This window comes from Setaria viridis, chromosome 5 (genome assembly GCF_005286985.2).
Source record: "Setaria viridis chromosome 5, Setaria_viridis_v4.0, whole genome shotgun sequence".
NCBI classification, from domain to species: Eukaryota; Viridiplantae; Streptophyta; class Magnoliopsida; order Poales; family Poaceae; genus Setaria; species Setaria viridis.
In genome coordinates, this window is record NC_048267.2 from 28,450,624 (window position 1) to 28,468,382 (window position 17,759).

Genomic DNA, 17,759 nt, shown 5'->3' on the forward strand with positions numbered 1-17,759 from the left:
ATGTATTTGAATTGTTGATGATGATGACTATTTTATTATATTTTATGCTTGATGTGTTGAAATTACTAATTTTTTATGGTAACATGAGATTGATCTTTATTAATCACACACATATATATATATATATTTACATTGGCAATATTGGCTACAAGGTCCGCCAACCAATCGTGGACCTCATCACGCAAAAGCAACAAAAAAGTAAAAGCTACACTAATTCACAGTTGCATGTAAAGAGTGAACTAGTTTCCTATTCCAATTACCCTTTCGAACAAAACAATTTCACGGCAAATCCTACAGTCCTCGCTGCAAAACAGAGTCCTTTATTCCCATCCGTTTGCAACGTCGCAGTAGACGCCTGTGCACGGAAGATGGCCGCACACCGGTGATGGTGGCAATGGTTCATCCCACTTGTTCCACTCATTTGGTGGATCACATTCACGGCCTGCTCCCGGCACAACTGACACCCCTTGTTGCTGAGTTTCCTTGTCCTTGTTGGTTAGCTGCCGCCACCCGCCGCTGCGATTCTTCCTTGCCCTCGACCCATCTCATCTACCGCCTTGCAGTGTCGTTGTCGCCGGCACCGCCATTGTCCCTGTAGAGGAAGAGGGCAACCAGATTGGCCACCATATTGAGGCATGGCCAGGGGCTGCAGTTTTCCCCGAATACGACTTGTATCTCAGTGAGGAAGCAGGACTCCGGGTTGCCGATTTGGGTCAGGCTAGCAAGCAGGGTGCTGTACCCATCGGGCTCGTTCCACGACATCGCGCGTCTGAACTAATCTAGTGCCACGCGCTGGCTGACAGCGTGGTCGCTGCACACGCGGCGCATGAACGAGTAGGTCACCTATAGGCTGCGGAGGTCATCCATGGGCCGCTTCAAGGTCGTAGTGTGGTGGCCGGCGATCTCAATGGACACCTCGGTAGGGAGCACCGCCAGTGACAGGAGGCCTCACCGCCATGATTGCCGGTGTCGACGTCGCATGACGCGGAACGCGACGAGGCCACCCAAGGGCTCACACGGCGGCGTGGATGGAGCGGTGGCACGTGGACGGCGGCCAGCCTGAGGGCTAGAGAGGTGGAGCAACGTGACGTACATTGATTGAGGAGGAGGCGGGGGAGGAGGCCGAGCGGGGGCTATAGTAGGAGTTCTTGAAAACCCCTTTTTGGGAAATGGCGAAGACGATGAGAAGTGGGAGTTCTTGAAATCTCCTCTGCGAACTGGCGTGAGAACTGGCAACAATGATGAGGACGAGTTCTTGAAAACTGCTCTTGGAACTGCCGTCGACCACCGGGAAGTTAAGGCAACACCGCGTCTTGGGGATGGGAACCGTATTCTCGGTGAGTGTGCACGGGAACAAGAACCGTCACGCTCGTGTGTGAGTATTCAAGTTAAAAATGAATACGAGTGTGGAGTTAGTCAAAAACACTTGAGTAGCGTAGTGGTGGATTGCAACTACCGCACTGCCTTTAGCTCGTGTTCAAACCCGTGCGGCAGCAAAATTTTTGCTCGCTTTTTACTGCTTGTTAAACAGACCTTTTATTCAATGTGGGCCTGTTTCTCTTCCTAGGCCGGGTCGAGTGGATCCTGGTGGCTCACTCAAACCTGGATCGGGTCCACAGTAATTTCATCTCGGGCCTGACTTTGAAACAGGCCGAGGCCTTATTATTTGTGGGCTCCATCATCATACGTGGCCACGATGTGGACACGCTGGATTGGGCGAGCATGCTTGAGGGATATGGTTACCCCATGGGTCCCTACCGACCAGGATACTGGTCGGACCTGACATGTGGGCCCACCCGACCAGGGCGTGCGGGTTCAGGATATGAAGTTACTTGGAGTACACGTCAAGGCAACAAGACAGTCCAAATCTACCCAGATATCATGGAACACGTATTGTATTCCGACTCAAATTACCTTCCATGTAACTATTGAGTAGATTAGATTCAAACCGACTTGTAACTCTAGGTCATCAGCCTATATAAGGCGGCCTAGGGCGCTCTCCCGAGGGCATCCAATCTAGACATTGAGCAATACGATCCACCAAAACACAGGACGTAGGATATTACTATCCGGAGGGCCAAACCTGTCTAAAACCCTAGTGTTCCCTTCGTGTTCTCATGATCACCTTCGAGTTCTTGGTTTCGCAATCGCCCGCACCTACAAATCAACCACTTGGGTAACCCTCTTGTGGACTGTCGGGCTTATAAATCCAACAGTTGGCACGCCAAGTAGGGGTGATTGTGAGATCCTCCTAGCAACCTCAATGGCATCCCACCCCGGCGTAGTCTTCCCTGAGAGCGTGAAGGACTTCCTCGCCAACCCAATCCAGATTCACTTTGGGACCATGCTGGCAGATCCTGATCTGACCACTTCTTTCGTCGACTCAACATCCAGCGCTAGCTGAACTTCCATCAGATCTGCTCCGGCGGAACAAGTTCTCCACCCCAGGATCGTCATGCTGCTTGCCCAACAGGTCGGCGATCTCTCTCTCTCTCTCTCTCTCTCTCTCTCTCGCTCGCTCTCTCTCTCTCTCTCCGAGTGGGCTCTAAATCTACTCGTTGTCGCTCGCCCACCCATGTCGTCCGACCTAATCGCGGGGCTAGATCACATCAGCAGCACCATTGCTAAGTGCATAGATCTGTCTGAGGCGGTGTTGCAGATAGATCCCCGTACCCGTAAGGAAGGAAAAATATGGACTCCTACTGGGATTCCTCTATAATCCTAGTAGGACTCGTACCATGTAATCCTACTAGGACTCATCCTTGTAACCGACTAGTAATCCCACCCCTTGAGTATATAAAGGAGGGAAGGGGTACCTAGATCGGCAGCTCAGAACCATCATCAATAGCCAACAACCAAGCTACACAATACTTAAGCGTAGGACGCAATATACAACACCCTAAATAGGACGTAGCTGTATCGGAACCATCCTAATTAACTTAGCTAAAGCACAATTAAGTTGCCTGACACGCGATTATATGCTTTAATCAAGTTAACTCGGCAGTCCATCGAATTTCATCTGATAAACCACTACACAGGACCGAGAAAGCAGAGCTCACACGAAGGTGAGTGGTACTAGAGAATACAATAGATCATCCAAGTTAAACAAGTACATTAATTTATTACAACACCAGGTTCGAAATTCAAACAAAGTTTGCAGAGTTCTTAAGCAGCGGAAATAAACAAATGGAGGCTAGCGCCGATGTCGGATGTCACGACGAGGCCGATCATGACATCAATGGTCCCTGTTCTCACCGTTCGAGGAGGGATCCCACTCAACTGTCCACCCAGGAGGAAGCTGGGGAGACCAAGTGCCACAAGCAGCAAACTCAGGGGCGACAACAACACCTGAAAAGATATGCCACAACAAGGCTGAGCGACTACGCTCAACAAGACTTAACCGACTGGTTGTACTAATCCGCCAACGCCTAGACATGCAAGCTCTTTGGCTCTGGGGTTTGCTTTTGCCAAAAGCGACTATAGTAGGTCCTTACTTTCAATATTTTAGCCACAAGTTCTACATTCAATTACCAATCTAAGTTAGCAACTATACTAAACAAGCATAGCTTCCAAACAATTAATGCACGGAAAACATATTAGATCATCACCATCTTTTATTCTTACTCAGTGTAGCATAGCGATCAAGTAGTCCCAAACTATGAGAGGCAGATGAATTGATTCAAATTTCTTAACCATGCATTGTGAACATAATCTCACGACATTCGCGCACCATGAAAGGTCGCTTCACTTGTCGGTCGTCCCCATCAATTATGAGGCGCGTGTCAGGTCCAAACCACCTTTGGCATGCAATGCTCCATAGTCCCAGTCTCTACCGTACTGTGACCGCACTTGCACCCACATGATGCACCATGGGAACTGCGTTCCAAGGACAGCAGGGGTATAAGCCACTTGCCAGTTCAATCACGTACTAGGCTTCCCCATCCCATACTAGGTATGAGATTAGTACTTTCAAACACTTGATCACGAACACCATCACGTTTCGACCTTAATCCAATATCATGTAGACAGACGGGGCAATCCACCGACCACCAAAATAGTTCACAGAGCCCTGCCCCGTCCATTGTCCTTATAGTTGTAGCATAAGTAAAGCAATCAACTCCTATACCTCGCGAGTGACAGGAAATCACTCGACTTTTACCGAGACCTATTAAGCATTGCAACTACTCGACTTCAAATACTAGTGTTCGGATCAAAGGGAACTAACTCATGCATCTATGGTTTCAAACAACTCCTAGAACGTAAATGCACACACATAGCAACAGAAGGTATACACAAGTTTAGAAAGACTGGGTTATTCTCCGGGGCTTGCCTTCAAGCGGGGTGGTAGCGAACTGGTCTTCAGCGTGCACGGGCTCGACTCCTGCAGGCCGCGGCTCAGCTATGACTTCGTCTTCCGGCGCCGGGTGAAGCTCGTAGGTTCTATCTGCGAGGTTCAGCTCTACACGAAATGCAATGCAAGGATGAGGCACTTAGATGGTGATTCAATATCATTTGCAAAGATTTAACCTAAAAACTGTAGCAAAACTACAGGAAAAGGTGTGAAACCCACTTTATTGGATTCTACTCAGAATGAGGATTCCAACCAAAGTAATTTCATATTTTTCTGATTTTTCCTCAATTTAAGATGTAACTTCCAAGTTTCTGTTGATTTAGAACAAGTTAAAAGAGTCGGATCAGGAAAACCTTACGATCTGACCCTTGAACTTAAGGAATAATTGTACCGGGGTCCTCAGATTTAACATAGAGAAGTCCTCAGAATTTTACACAGATACCCTCGGTCAAAACAAAAAGACACAACCAAGCCCTCGGGCGAGGCGAACAACACTCGGGTGAGGTGGACAGGGTCGGGCGAGGCGGACAGCACTCAGGCGAGGCGGACAGGGTCGGGCAAGTCGAATAGGGTCTGGTCGCTTCCGTGGACGATTCAGGGTTAGGAAGAGCTAGAAAGGGGTTGACAGCTCACCTCCGGTCCTACTGACGAGGTCTCGGGGTCGGGAAGAAACAAGCCGAGGCGGAATGGGGAACGATGGTGTTTCGACGACGGTGGTGCTTTGGGTGGACAACAAGCAAGCTTTAGAGCTGCGCGAGAAGATGGCGAAGCGGCTGGTGAGGTCGGCAAGGCGTGGGGTTGGGCAGAAGGGGGAGCTCCACAGAGAGCTCAGGTGGCGGCGTGTGAGCGCGAAGCAGAGGAGTGTGCGGTGGCGAGTGCGATGGAGAAGAATAGAGCAGGTAGTGCGGCAAAAATGGTGGTGGCGAAGGGAACTCCGGTAAGAGGCTTCGATACCCGTTTTATAGCAACACGAAAGTGCTCGGAGGAAGGAAACAAGCTTGAGCGGCGAGAGGATAAGATCGAGGGAGAAAGGAGTGCTCTGCCGCGGCGGCGATTGGTCGGCGTCTCCATTGGTGAGCTCGGACGCAATCTTGCCCTGGTTGGGCAGTGAAGATTTGGGGCTGGGGCAAAGCGAGTTTGCTGGGCACGCGGATTTGCTAGGTCTGCACGCATGTGTGGTCGTGGCCATCAATGGAGGCGGTGCCATTGGCAGACAGGAGGGAGGGAAGGGCACTGCAGGCGAGGGTGCTGCAGGTAAGGTGACAGGGCGAGCAGTGTGACGCGAGCATGCATGGGACTAGCGACTCTGCCGGGGCACGCTACTGGTGAGGCAAGGGAAGGAGCTGTCTTTGCCTGCGCGGTGGTTGGCGGAGATGGCAGGGTTGCGGGGTGCACGCGCGAGCAGCGCAACTGGGGTGTGACGGGAGGGTCAAAAGGCGTTGGGGCGCGCGGCCGTGGATCCGGGTGAGACGGATGCGTGCGTGAGGCGAGGCGGTACTGACGCGGCAGTGGCTGGTCTTCGGTCGCAGAGTGGCCGGGGCGATGGCAGAGCTGCGAGCAGTGCGTTTGGTGTGGCCGGCGAGGCCTCGGGCGAGACGAGACGGAACAGAGCGGAGGACCACGGGTCATCGTCGTGCGCGACTGGGGAGCGAGGCACGTCGACCCATCTTGTCATGGCCGGCGATTGGGCGAGGTGGCGCTCGCCAGCGAGGTCACGCCACACGGCATCGGTGCTCTGGGGCGCGGCGCACGCGCGCTCTGGCGCTGTCTGGCCGATGGATCCGCAATATCCCTTTCCGGGCCCATCTTCCAGCCTCTTGATCGCCCGATTTCCAAACTGTGCCATGGTTACTCCCTTCACAAGAGTTGTAGAACACAAACCAAGGTCCAACTTTTGCAATATGACCGAGTTCGAAAACATGGTGGATTTTAAGATTCAAAGCTCCAAAGTTTGGAAGAACGCCGGTTTCCGGGACTTGGGAAAAAACGGCGGTTTGGCTGGTTTTCAGGGTTCTGAGCTGATTTGAGCTGCAGATTTGGGAAGCTTCAGAGGTGAATTGGACCAAGGTCTAATTAGCATGGTTCTTGTAGGAACTTAGTTCTCCAACTTCTATAAAGAGGTTTCTTGATGTTCTATTCAACTTTCCAAAGATAAACCCGCCCTAAGGCGCCAGGTCGGGCTGATTTCTAGACTTAGCCGGAATTGCTAAAGGAGGCTGAGTTGACCAAACCAGGGAACTTTGACCTGGATTTGAAGACTTCTGGGAAGATTTCAAACTTGCTCCTAAAGCAAAGTTGTTAAGGTCCTAAAGCTCTAAAACTTTGGTATAGGGCTCAGCTCAAGATGACATTGGAAACCTCTAAATAGAGAGCCCCAAAGCTTGGACTTTGCCTAAAAGTTGCCAAAGCTCTTCTTTAAGCACAAAGGACTTGCTCTTACGATTAAAACACTGTTTAAGCACCCAGGTTGTTACAGTAGGGTATTACGCTACTCTGGTGGCCCGAACCTATATAAATCCGTATCTTGTGTCCTCGCTTTTACTTTCGAGTTCCAGATCCGACGACCCCCCACCAACCAATCTACTACCTCAAGATACCCCTCGGTAGGTTGCTGGGTATAAAACACCGACATCTGATGTGCCAGGTAGGGGTGATCGTCGAGATCATCAGGCGATCTTGATGGACCTAATATTCAAAATCAATCTACTCAATGAGAAGCAAGTCGCCGAGTTCCAATTCAAAGTAGAGTCGAAAAGCTTAGGAAAACAATTGGATCACGGGTAGCACCATCCGCAGAAGCCGCGAGTCCCTGTCCACGTTGAATCCGACAAGGCAACACCAAGGATCGCACCAATCAAGATTTCAGCTCGCGTGGCAACACCTACAATCGGCAAGCCGACACGCTAGCGACAACCTCGACTACTTCGACTACTCATCTCAACTAGAAACTAGTCAAGGCAGACTTCACACCATCGACTACCTCAACCACTCATCTCGGCTAGAAAACTAGTCGGGGACAGTCTACTTTGACTACTCGTCTCGACTAGAAAACTAGTCGAGGTAGGTCGCACATCATCGACAACTAGTCAGAATTGACTTTCAGTAGTCACCTTCATCAACAACCACTGCAGCTTCTTCAATGACCGCCACGACGTCATTAACAATCGTCCATGAATCAAGCTAAGTCACCTTTTTTTAATTATTTATATAATTTTTCCATCTTGTTTTCCACATGATGGGCAACACGTCGAGTACTTATTTGTGTACGCTTCTCGACAGGAATTACCCTTTAGAGCTACATTTCGCTAACGGTTCCTAGGGTATGTAGACCAACAGCCACGAGCACGGTACATCAAATTATGGGGGCTTTAGCCATGGGTTCGGTGCACTATGTTTCGGAGGCTCAGCCAGGGGCATGGTACATCAAATTATGGGGGCTATAGCCATGGGTTCGGTGCATTGTGTTTTGGAGGTTCCACCACAGGTTTGATGCACTGAGTCCTAGAGGCTCATAGCAGCTACACCCTATGGATGCACCAATTCTTTGCGCGGCAACATGCGCTATCCTCGCCAAAAGGCAGAAAAAGTCTCAAGAACTCCTTTACGCGCGATCGCGCAATCTTGTAGTCGCAATGATGACCACTTATTTTTACTGTCCTCAATTAGTGATCACTAAATTTACTTAGGAATAACTTGCCCCGGGCAAAATTATCCAATCACGGCTTGTAGAAGCAAGTTTGCAGTATTCCAATGAGCTATTCAGCTCTCTGGGTAAAATCACCCAAATATGGCTTGTAATAACAAGTCTTAACGAGTTATTCAACTCACTGGATGAACTCGTCCAACCACGACTTGCAAAGCAAGGCTGTAGTAAATTTAATGAGTTAACTCATCGGACAAATCTGTCCTTTGGTGGCTTAGAAAAAGAAGCCACCAGTACCTGGGGAGTTAATCAACTACCCGAACAACTAGACAAATCTGTCTAGTCGCGGCTTGTAATAACAAGTTTGCAGTTCCAGGCTTTCCAGAGCGCAGCATCTATACAACTCAGAGAAGTTGTAGAGATAGGCTCTAATTGGTGGAATCCTGAAGAGACTACTCGTTTAGAGGTCTATTATCCAGATAGCTTGAGTACTTGCGCTCCGCAAAAAGGAAACGCACCCTAAGTACTCTACAATGTGCATATAAGGAGGCTCACATAAGCAGCCTTGTGCATAGACACTCGCATTAATTGTACAAGCAGTATTCAGGATTAATTGTGAGAGGCAATAAACAACAATAAGTCGACAAGCAATACAAATTGTGAAAAAACTTGGAATTATTTACATTTCAAAAGCATTCATATTATGTTTTTCAAAATAGAACTAATGTTCACTTTTTTACAATACTACTCAAGGACCAGATGATTGGCTACTTCCTCTGTAATAGGGTCCGGTCCATCTCCTGTAGCTGCTTGGAGACAAGCTTCACCATCTTCTGGATGTAGCTGGCAAATTTTCCTGGCACATCCTTGAGTACTTCAGATAGCGGACAAGGCCCTACACCTTCAATCAAAGGCTCTATCATATCTGCAATGGGCAAGATGGCTTCACGGATCTTCTTCAAAAAATCAAAGCATCGGCGACGACTCTCCAGGATGCTCAGCGTACCTCCAATGGCTCCGCTAGCTCCCAGCCTCGGGGGCTAAGCACCAAATAACTACTCGACGTGGCTCCTACGGCTCACCTGGCGTAGAAGCTTGGGGGCTGGACGCCGCAATACAACTCGGATGATGACTTGTGTGAAGATTAAAGACACTCAAATTGATTATTTAATTATTCCAAGGCTCGGGTGCTGCATCTGCAACCACAACGCCAAAAGTCATTGTCACATCTGCATCAGGTGGCACCTCTTCGTGACTTTGATGCTTGGAGGTAGAGATATCAACATTTATCACCACCGCCTCTTCGGGTACATATTGCTCAGGGGATAGTTAATGAAGATATTACATCTTACATCAACGTCGCGACAAGAAGATATTACATCTTACATCAATGCCGCGACAAGGGATATGGCATTTGGAATTGTTGTTGGCGCAGGTTGTTCCTCTGGCGGCAGACTTGTTGATGCAGGAGCGATGTCTTGGACAAGTGGCTACTTCCATCGGCCATGGGCTTTAGGCTTAGACCTTCAAGATTCCTACGCAAGATAGAGTTTTAATAATATATACAAGTACTCTACGAGCTTCAATCAGTACCCAAAAAAGAGCAAAACAGATTACCTTGAGGATATCCTTAGCTTCAGGGGACCAGATTGCTTGCAGCTATTGTTGCATGACTTCAACAATCATCACTTCTGCCTTGGTAAACAAGTCAGTTAATACAAATCTACCAAAAAAGTACTCGGGGGCTGCAGTCACGAGTACTTACAACTTTTGGTGGGTTGGTGGCACAGGATTCTCAAACAATTGTTAGGATTTTTTTAGAGGAGATAAAAGATTTATTTCTAGATGGTCACGTTGACCGAAGATTGATCCTCAGCCTGATTCTTCAATTCAACCTAAGGCTCGGGGGCTACTCTATATAGAGTACGACTTCCACCGCCTTTCATATCATATTCCAAAGATGTAGATTACAAAATCAAGATGATCAAGGACTTGAGCACACCATATCCTCATGGCAGCTTTGAGAAACTTTGAAGATTCAGCTAGACAAAGTACTCGAAGAGCACAAAAACTACTCGACGAGGATCTAAAAGTACTTGAAGACTGGTGCATTCGACTATGAAGCGCTTGGGGACTTGTCGATGATAGATCCCCAGTACCCGCAAGGAAGTAAGAAGATGGACTCCTACAAGGATTACTTTTTAATCCTACTAGGACTCATATTATGTAATCCTACTAGGACTCCTCCTTGTAACCGACTAGTCATCCCACCCCCTGAATATATAAAGGAGGGCAGGGGTACCTAGATCGGCAGCTCAGAACCATCATCAATAGCCAACAACCAGGCTACACAACACCCAAGTGCAAGGCGCAATATACAACACCCCAAACAAAATGTAGGGTATTACGCTACTCTAGCGGCCCGAACCTGTATAAATCCGTATCTTGTGTCCTCGCTTTTACCTTCGAGTTCTAGATCCAGTGATCCTCCACCAACCAATCTACTACCTCAGGATACCCCTCGGTAGGTTGCCGGGTATAAAACACCGACAGGCGATGCTACGTTCAACAAGGTCGGTGCGGGGCCCGTCCCGCGTACCCTTCGGTCTGCGGAACTCGGCTGCCGCGTCTTCCGCCAAGCTGACTAGGTTTTCCAAATCCAATCTGAAGACCCACCCAAACTCGCCCAGTTTCTAGACTGTGGTGAATTCCAGGTGCCTCGCATCGTCCTGACGCCAAATCCACATGGAAGCGACGATAAGAGCAACTCCTCCACGCTCAATTGTGAAGCTTTCATGGTCTCCGTTGATGAGCCGCTCTGGGATGGCAAAACAGAATCTCAAAAAAAAGGCCATAATGCTAGGAATAGAACCGTGTGGCATGGCACCAACAGGAGCAAGCTGACCCCTGCAGCAACCTACTGCTAACGCAGGGGCGACAGACGACCAACGTCAACCGCCGCGCAACGACTACGACAACACCGACTAGGGCAGTACCCGGGATAAACGCAGGCGCCCTGTACGTGCCCGCAATTACTAGCTGACCTCGAGCAGGCTGGCCACAACGTCTTCATTACACCCCAGGCCAACCTGGGGGCTGTGTACGCCCACCTAGAAAATCTCCAAGACTCAGACCAAGTCCGGCGGATCCGGGCACGACTCCAAGTCGCCAACGCCTAGATCGAGGAGCAGGCCAACAACTAGCCTGCACACTCTCGGTCCACAACTACCCGGCAGTCTCGGAGCCAATCCGGGCATAGTAGATCCGACCACCGACGAGGCAACCGCATAGGAAGTCGAATGGCGCCAGTCCCTGAAGAAAAGGTGTAGTAGGATGCGAACCCACCCGTCAATGACAATGCCAACAATGACCAATAGCGCGGCAACAACGACAACCGCCGCCATGGCAGGAGAGGTGATGATTAGGACCGCGGCCGACCAGGTCGGCAACGTGATCTCCGAGATGAGCTGCGCGACCTCCACAACCGCCGCGACCTCCGCTCTGACCTCAACAACCGCCACAATGAGCGTGACGAGTACGAGCTCTGCCGCCACGCCGAGTACAGCCGTGACTACGGCACTCCGAGACTCAACCGTGACGCTGCACGCAAAGACCGTCGTCGCTAGGAAGATGATATGCGCCGCCGTGCCGACTTCGACTACATGTACGGCACCCCTGAAGATGCTTATGACCCACGTAGGCGCGACAACAGCAGACGCCCTAGGGTTCCACCTATTTAGTACTACCTCGACGACGACGATGACACGACGATCGATGGCTTCGCCGCCTTCACTGAGAGGATCGACCGTCTTGATCCCCATGGGTCCCTACCGACCCGGAGGAGAAAGATGCCTCATTTCTACACGCGGCTGCCATGACTACCTTCTGCACTCACTGCACGTGCACGTGGACCACCGGGACCCACCGACCAGGACCAGCATTTACACGTGGTAGCCATGTCGGCCTGCTGGCCCACACTTGTACACGTGGACGGCTAAGTCCCACCTCTCCAGTGGACCCCGCGTTGACATATTTGACCCACACCCCTGACACATGGACTGTTGGGTCCCAATCACCACACGTGGCTACCAGGTCGCCAGTCAATCGGGACCTACAGTTACACGTGTTAGCCACATCAGCTTGCTGGGCCTGCACTTGAACACGTGGATGCCCGAGCCCCACCTCACTAGTGGACCCTGGTGTTGACATATTTGACCCATGATCCTGACACGTGGACCGGCGGGTCCTTATCACTACATGTGGCAGCCACGTAGACACGTTGGAACCTCTGACATCACAAGTGGACCTATGGGTCCCAACGCTACATGTGGCCCACCGGTTCTATGACGAGTCGATGGCGTCACAGATACGAGATGTTGGTGGCGCACTGTTTTGTGACGATATGAGATGTTCTATGATGCACATTTTTTTCCATAAATCCATAGCGAAGGGAGCCCCATAGCGGCCGAGGGCTCCCGCTGATGATCTATGACGAACTTGAGATTTTCGTCATAGTTGTGGCATGTTCAATGACAAAGTTTTAGAACATCACGCGCAAAACATCATGGAAGCTTCGATTTCTACTAGTGTGAGTAACATATGATACAAAAGTACTACTCATCTGTGTGTATGCAGTTATCGTTAAGCATCAGCATGTCATACAGTATTGAAAGGATTTCGATCCCCTTTATTTGGTTGTTAGCATAGCTCAAGTAATTTCAATAGTGAACTGGCCATCTGTTCCTTCAGATTGCAGTTTCTTCAGAACAATGGTGTATAGACTTAATTATGGTTGACCATATCTATCATTTTTTCCTTCAATATGTACAATTTCCAAATTATTTCCCGAATACGTCATGACCCCTTTTCCTCTTTTGCAGGGTTCAATTGATCCATATGATTGATCTTATCGTTTTTCTGTGTCCAAGGTCATCAGTATTTATTGGTAAATTAAGTAAACATAGTGTTTGAAATAAGAAGTCTATGTATTCCTGTGTATTTTCTGCTTTTTCAAACAAGCGAGAAAATATCGTCTTAATGTACTAGCACATGTATGCTGTTGAAGGTGGAGGTCGGCAGCATCTGAAGCTGAGCACGCCAAGAAATTTGGATAGGTCAATCAAAGTAGAGCTAAGCCCAGGCGTACGTTTGATAACACCATGGTATGTACGTGCACGTGTATAATTAACGAGCGCGAGATCGCGGCAGTCATGAGGACGGAGAAGAAGAAACAAACGGTTAGCCAAGTCAGCTAGCTTCGTGCGGGGATACCATGCATCCGTGTGTACGTGCAGCTAGCCGTACTAGCTAGTATCGAGATCATCCCCAACGTGTACGCGTGCAATCTCGCTCTTGAAACCACGCCATGGTAGATCATCCCCACGTCATAGATTGTCAATGTTTGCCAACGGCTCTCGACTGGCCAAGTTTTTTTTAAAAAAAAAATTAGTTTGTACCTTAATTTCTCTACAGATTTAACAAATGACCAACAAGGTTATTCTCAAAAGAACCAAAAAAGTACAACGTACAACAAAACCATTATCTACTTGGAAAGAATTGAGAAAGTTTGTTAGTTGTCTTTTAGTGCTAGTGGCCTTGAAGAAGCACATTTACATCCCATTATTGGTACTAGAGTTACATTTTCTAACTAAGGTACTTGTTCTAGGGTGGGTTTTGATAAACATCTAGGGAATGTTTGTACCATAAAGATCGTCCAAACTCTTTGACATTTGGGTCCCATGCATGGCCTCGCCTGCTCTAGCTAGGATGGCTTTGCTCATTATGGCATCTCCAACAACGAAATCAACTTGCTAAATAGCTATAAGGTTGTTTGGCCATCTCACTAATAGATAGCATCGTATATAGAGATAACCTCTCCAACGATTCAGTTATAGCACAACCTCCAAAACTAATAGGATACAGATTGGGATGTTGAATGTAGCATGTGTATTGAGATGTGCTAAATATAGGGTGAGTACTAACTAGTACTCTCTCTCTCTCTCTCTCTCTCTCTCTCTCTCTCTCTCTCTCTCTCTCTCTCGTCACATTATAGCCACGGCTGTAGACTCCTTATATGAGGCACATACAATGAACAATATGCTAAAGGATCGGGTGGGGTTCACTTAATTATTAGTTTGGTTGACTAAGGTTCATGGCCCACAGAATTAAGACGAGAGGCGGATATCTACGATGGATTAGCATATAGAGGGCCATGAGCGAATTAGGAAAAGAACCTGAGGGGCAAGGCACCAAATAACCGTTATTTTGAAGCATTATAGAATGTGGTTATATGTATGGGATCCAACAACTTGGAACCTTCAGGGCGGTGAAAAAAGTTGATCGAATAGAGTTGGTGGATGTCATCGGCAAAGAGAAGTTAGGATTTCAAGGTACACCCTCTCCTATGTCAAGTCTCGGTCAATCTTCTTCCAAATACACGAAATATAAAAGTTCATGGTGCCTAAAGGATATATAGGTGCCTGCAACAGAACGATGTCTTCTAACTAGTAGGTTAGGATTGGGGGGCTCCAGGTTCTGACTTAGAGAGAGGGCCTTGCGGAGGTGGTCAGAACGGCGGATATACGTCTATCTAGACCGGCGGATATAGGGGTGTTTGGATGCGGGATACTAAACTTTAGGAGGGATCACATCGGATGTTCGGACGCTAATTAGGAGGACTAAACATGAGCTAATTATAAAACTAACTGCAGAACCCCTATACTAATTCACGAGACGAATCTATTAAGCCTAATTAATCCATCATTAGCAAATGGTTACTGTAGCACCACATTGTCAAATCATGGACTAATTAGGCTTAATAGATTCGTCTCGCGAATTAGACTCCATCTGTGTAATTAGTTTTGTAATTAGACTATATTTAATACTTCTAATTAGTATCAAACATCCGATGTGACAGGTACGGAACCTGTATCCAAACAGGCCTTAAGTCTATCTAGCCTTCTTCCAAATATAACAAATTCCGTACATCCGACAACCTCCTAATTAAAGGACATGCGTCTGAGATTGCTTCAGTTGATGGCTTCTCACCTACGGGTTAGGGTTGGGAGCATCCGAGTGTTGACTGTTGAGGTTGTGGAATACTCGAGTTCGCCGGTTTGAGATAGCTGCTAGCTTATGGGAAAGAGGATGGTTTGAGATAGCTGCTAACCTTGTGCAGTCAGAGGGGAGAGCATCGAGATATGTGTGAACTTAGCTCTTCACCAAGATTCCTTAAAATATTGATTTACTATCTTAACATTCCAAGAGACGCCCTTGGAGAGAGGCTTGCGGAGCTGGCCAGAATCGCGGATACGAACTGTTCAATTGACGGCTTCAAAGCTCAAGCAATTAATGCGTCTCAAATATAATAGTCAGCCATGCAGTGCAATTTGCAAGCAGCAAGCATGCGCGCATATGCCCAGCTAGTTGCTTATAAATACGCATGCACGCTACCACCAGGTCCATAGTAACCCAGCACGACGCAAGCCTTGCTAGATCACCTGCCCTAGCTCTCTTCCCTGAGACCGGTTCGTGACGCCATGGACTGGAAAGACCAGGCCAAGCCCATGATGCACAACAAGTTCTCGAGCTGTCGTGGCGTCTCCTTCGAGCTCAAGCCGTCGCCGGGCAGCTCGTTCGCCCTCCAAGCACACGACGGTCATGGTCCTCCCCAGCAGCCACCGGACGCCACGAGCGCCGGCCGGTGGGTCTGGCTGCCCCAGACGTTCAGCCGCGCCTCCTCCCGGATCTTTCCTGCGGCTTTTGGCAGGTCGCCGAGCCTAGCGAGCAGCCACTTCTGTGACCTCGACGACGAGGGCGCGGACGACGACGAGGAGATGGCCGTCGCCGCGGCAGCTGCGGCCGTTGATGACGCGCCGGGCAAGAAGGCGAGCGCGCCGGCGGCGTCGGCGAAGGAGGCGCCATCGGCGCGCTCGAGGCTCGGCGTCATACTGCTCGACCAGGGCCTGTTCACCGTGTACAAGCGCCTCTTCGTGCTGTGCTTCGCGTTGAACGCCGTGGGGCTCGCGCTCGCGGCGACCGGACACTTCCCTTACGCGAGGGGGCACGCAGCCGTCTTCGCCATGGGCAACATCCTGGCGCTCACGCTGTGCCGCTCCGAGGCGGTTCTGCGGGCCGTGTTCTGGCTCGCCGTCGCGCTCTTCGGCCGGCCGTGGGTGCCCGTCGTCGTGAAGACCGGAGTGACGGCGATCCTGCAGTCGCTAGGCGGCGTGCACAGCGGCTGCGGCGTGTCGTCGCTGGCGTGGCTGGCGTACGCGCTCGTGCGGGCGCAGCTCCAGCGCCGCGACGGCATGACGCCACGCGAGGTCGTCGGCGTCGCGTCGGCAATCCTCGGCCTGCTGGCGCTCTCGTGCTTGGCCGCGTTCCCGCTGCTCCGCCACCTCCACCACAACGTGTTCGAGCGCACACACCGGTTCGCCGGCTGGACCGCGCTCGCCCTGCTCTGGGTCTTCGTCGTCCTCTCTGCCGGCTACGACCCAACCACCGCGTCCTACGTCCGCCTCACCGGCGCCGCCCTCGTCAAGCGCCAGGAGCTCTGGCTCGCCACCGCCATCACCTTCTTCACCGTCCTGCCATGGCTCACCGTACGGCGCGTGCCGGTCACGGTCACCGCGCGTTCCAGCCACGCGTCGGTCATTACCTTCCAGGGCGGCGTCAAGGCCGGGCTGCTCGGCCGCATCAGCCGCTCCCCTCTCTCCGAGTGGCACGCCTTCGGCATCATCTCCGACAACGGCGACACGCACGCGATGCTCGCCGGCGCGGTGGGCGACTTCACCCGGGGCCTCATCTCGGACCCACCGACACGCCTCTGGGTGCGCGGGGTCCACTTCGCCGGGCTGCCCTACCTCCTCAACATGTACCGGCGGGCGACCATGGTCGCGACGGGCTCCGGGATATGCGTGTTCATGTCGTTCCTGATGCAGCCCGGCCCGGCGGAGCTGTCGCTGGTGTGGGTGGCCAAGGGCATCGAGGCCAACTACGGCGAGGAGATGAAGGCGGCGGCGTGCGGCAGCGAGAGGCTGCGCGGGAGGGTGGTCGTGCACGACACGGCGGTGATGGGGCGGCCGGACGTGGCGGCGCTGGCCGTGGACGCGGCGCGGCGTTGGGGCTCGGAGGTGGTGGTGGTGACGAGCAACCCGGAGGGGAGCAGGGACGTGGTGACGGCGTGCAACAAGGCCGGCATCCCCGCGTTCGGGCCTATCTGGGATTCTTGACCCCACGTTGAAATCTCGCACACTGAAGACGCTCACTGGTGCTGCTCTGTTTGTCGTCTACAGCCTCTAATATGTAACTTAACGCTACTTTTTATTAGTTATGTGAAAAAATACTACTGATAGACAGTGAGAAAATACTACTAAAACTAATTGTACTCTAACAAGCTACTCCGTAGCAATTATAGGATTGTAACAAGCTAGCATTTGCCTACCTACAAGTTGAGAAAATATTTTGTGCAAACTACCAACTCGATGGAAATGAAGCCCCCATAGAAACATACTGTAAAGATTTTTTTTAAAAAAAAAACGATGCACATCCGTAATGCATTCGTGATGATAGATATGCGTGGCTACAAAAATTGAGATACAAACTCAACTCATTAAAATTGAAGGGACCGTGGGTGTTCTAAAAACCTAAGGCTCCAAGCATATATAAAAATCTATTTCAATTCCTATCTAGATGTGCCCTAAGTTTTTCTACGTGTCTGTAAAAGAGTTTTGCACTCTAAATTCCAATAGTCTAAACTACACA

At 50.2% G+C, this 17,759-nt stretch overlaps 1 protein-coding gene across 2 annotated transcripts; it reads left to right on the forward strand.

Moving 5' to 3' along the window:
* Positions 1-15,001: 15,001 nt before the first annotated feature.
* LOC117854487 (adenylate-forming reductase 06235) lies at positions 15,002-17,240 on the forward strand. 2 transcript variants are annotated; one of them, XM_072294233.1, is made up of 3 exons: positions 15,002-16,370; positions 16,455-16,932; positions 17,026-17,240. In XM_072294233.1, exons 1-3 carry the CDS (start codon positions 15,533-15,535, stop codon positions 17,225-17,227), a joined length of 1,518 nt encoding a protein of 505 aa, XP_072150334.1. In that variant the 5' UTR covers positions 15,002-15,532; the 3' UTR covers positions 17,228-17,240. The 2 variants fall into 2 exon arrangements, with proteins under 2 accessions (XP_072150334.1, XP_034592586.1); XM_034736695.2 differs by having other exon boundaries at positions 15,002-17,240.
* Positions 17,241-17,759: the final 519 nt, after the last annotated feature.

Coding starts and splice junctions, on each gene's coding strand:
- LOC117854487 (XM_034736695.2), top strand. CDS start 15,533: ATGGACTGGAAAGACCAGGCCAAGCCCATGATGCACAACAAGTTCTCG.